The sequence below is a fragment of the Lissotriton helveticus genome, chromosome 1_1 (genome assembly GCF_964261635.1).
Source record: "Lissotriton helveticus chromosome 1_1, aLisHel1.1, whole genome shotgun sequence".
NCBI lineage: Eukaryota > Metazoa > Chordata > Amphibia > Caudata > Salamandridae > Lissotriton > Lissotriton helveticus.
Genome location: NC_136057.1, coordinates 237,027,429 through 237,030,036, shown reverse-complemented (window position 1 = coordinate 237,030,036; position 2,608 = coordinate 237,027,429). Strand labels below are relative to the sequence as shown.

The 2,608-nt window shown below is 39.1% G+C and overlaps 1 protein-coding gene across 1 annotated transcript; it reads left to right on the top strand.

The window, feature by feature from the left end:
• The first annotated feature begins 866 nt into the window (after positions 1 to 866).
• On the top strand, positions 867 to 1,805 carry LOC144761282 (olfactory receptor 5J3-like). Its single transcript, XM_078646733.1, has one exon. It carries the CDS (start codon positions 867 to 869, stop codon positions 1,803 to 1,805), a length of 939 nt encoding a protein of 312 aa, XP_078502859.1.
• The last annotated feature ends 803 nt before the right edge of the window (positions 1,806 to 2,608 follow it).

Genomic DNA, 2,608 nt, shown 5'->3' with positions numbered 1-2,608 from the left:
TATTTAGAAACCAACACTTTGCTTCCGTAACCTGTAGACCTATTGTGATAATGTACAATACAGAAATACAAGTCCAAGAATGCAAAGTTGGCAGCTTGAAAGGAGGGAGAGACTTGTAGAAGGTAAAAAATAAGGTAAAAGCCATCTACACTTTCCAACGGAAATGGGAAAAAAAAAGTAAATGTAAGCACTTGAACAGTTTAGCTGGAGGAAAGTAAAATGATGCTGTTGTTAGGCCCTATTCAGCTGGTACATTCAACCATACCTGCGCTTGAAGCTCCTTTCAGTAAAGGGAGATAAGGAGCTATATGGTTGACCAGATTTCTGAGGATCCTGTTTAGCCTCAGATGTAAAGTGTTTGGCAGAAGGCATGTGGCTTCTCTGCTCTCTCCTCCTCATATTCCCACTCAGCCTCAGATGCCAGTGCCTCCTGGCAGGCTGCCATCTTGACGTGCTGAAAGAAGTTGTCCTCTGAGACGAGTCCTGACTGTACCAGCACAGTAAGAGGTGGTTGTGAACTGATACCATGATGTCACTAGTTCCTCATTTTAATTTATTGCAGATGCGTATTTTTTCCTTTTACAAGCATGCTTTGATGTTTGCACATATGTGTAGTAAGAAAATAAGTGACCAGTTTTTAAAGGGAGATTAGTTCCTTGATAGATAATAAGAGTTACAGCAGCCAAGGTATAAGATAATGAATATCTCAGCAGATCATGCAACTTGGAATCTGTCCACTCATTCTCTTGTTTTGTGAAAATACTGAAAGATTATAAATAAATTAATTGTAAAAAAAATATCATGCATTGCAATTGCTGCTTCTCACTGTGAATTTCACTCTTGCTCCTCAGAATTCTTTTTGAAAGATGCAGATAGAAAACAACACGTCATCAAAGGATTTCATCCTGTTAGGACTCACTGAAGACCAAAGCCTCAAGGTTCCTCTCTTTGTGCTGTTCACTATAGTTTATATAATCACTCTGCTGGGGAATATTGGCATAATGGTATTAATTAGGATATCTCCTCGTTTGCATACGCCCATGTACTTCCTGCTCACTGCCTTGTCATTTGTAGATCTGTGTTACTCTACCGTTATAACTCCCAACATGTTGGCCAACTTTCTTTCAGAAATACAAGAGATTGACTTGCACAGATGTTTGGCACAACTGTTTTTCTTTGTTGCTTTTGCAAGTTCAGATGCTCTTCTCTTGGCAGTAATGGCCTATGACCGGTACAACGCTATCTGTAAGCCCCTGCACTACCCTGTTATTATGACCAGGAGGGTTTGCTCTTCTCTAGTCATTACAGCATGCACAGTTGGGTCAATTAATTCTCTGGTGCACACTCTTTGCATCTTAAGACTGAAGTTCTGTGATGACAATATGATCTCTCATTTCTACTGTGACATTCCTCCCCTGCTGAAGATCTCCTGCTCTGACACTATGCTCAATGAGATTGTACTGTTCTCTGTGGCTGGTTGTGTGGAAGTTGGATCTCTTTCCGTTGTCCTAATCTCATACACTTTTATCATCTTGGCAATCATAAAGATACAGTCCTCTGAAGGTAGACAAAGAGCCTTCTCCACATGTGCCTCCCACTTTGTCTGTGTTACAATGTTCTACATTCCAGTGCTTTTCATGTACCTCCGGCCAAGTTCCACCTACTTCATGGATCAAGACAAAGTAGCATCTGTGTTTTACACAGTGATAATTCCCATGTTAAATCCAATAATCTATAGTCTTAGAAATAAGGAGGTCAAAGGAGCTCTCAGTACATTGTTACATAGAGCACATTTACGTTGGTAAACATTCTGATACAAATTTCAGTGAACTTGTATTTTGAAAAAATGTATGAGTGGATTTAAATTTGGGTGGTAATACCCAATGTATACATATTGTATAAGGATAGTGCAAACCTGGCAAAAGAAGGGTCAGAGGAAAGGAATCTGCAATGTCCGCAGCAGAGAATCTGTTTCTAAAATTGCTTCTGCCACAGGGATCGGATGGCCGAGATATTTCTGGCAATAGATTATTGAACAGTTGATATTTTCCACTTTCTCATCCAACTGATTCTCATTTTCCAACCACTTGCAAAAGGCCCTTAGTGCCTTTATCAACTGGTATAGACCGAGACAGATAGTCTACAAGGCTAATGAAACCTTCAACCCACGGAGGATTAAACGTTCCAAATTAAAAAGAGAGAAACAGAAAGGCAATCTTTGGAAAGTTCAAGGAAAAGGCTTACACCAGCCATTGTGAGCCCTTGGCCACTTTGTGTTTTCCGTGAATATCCCAACATTCTAATCTGCTAAATGTGCCTTATAATTATGATTTAAAAAAACTCTCAACTTGTTTATTGACTGTTGCCTTTTGCTGCAAAAATCACTACACTTCCGTTAATGCACACAATCAGGAGGATTGGGATTCACGAGGATGTCTTACCTTATACAAAATAATGTATGCTTCATTTATAGGAACTAGTTATTCCCTTGCTGAGGGGTTGTGGCTTTCTACATGAAATAAAGCTTCTATAATTGAAAGTGTGCAAAACATTATGAAAAAAAAGAATTGGATTGTTCAATGTAGATTTTTTACCTTTGATTATTCTG

Excerpts from the sequence above, each read along its gene's own strand:
- LOC144761282 (XM_078646733.1), top strand. The coding sequence starts at position 867 with ATGCAGATAGAAAACAACACGTCATCAAAGGATTTCATCCTGTTAGGA.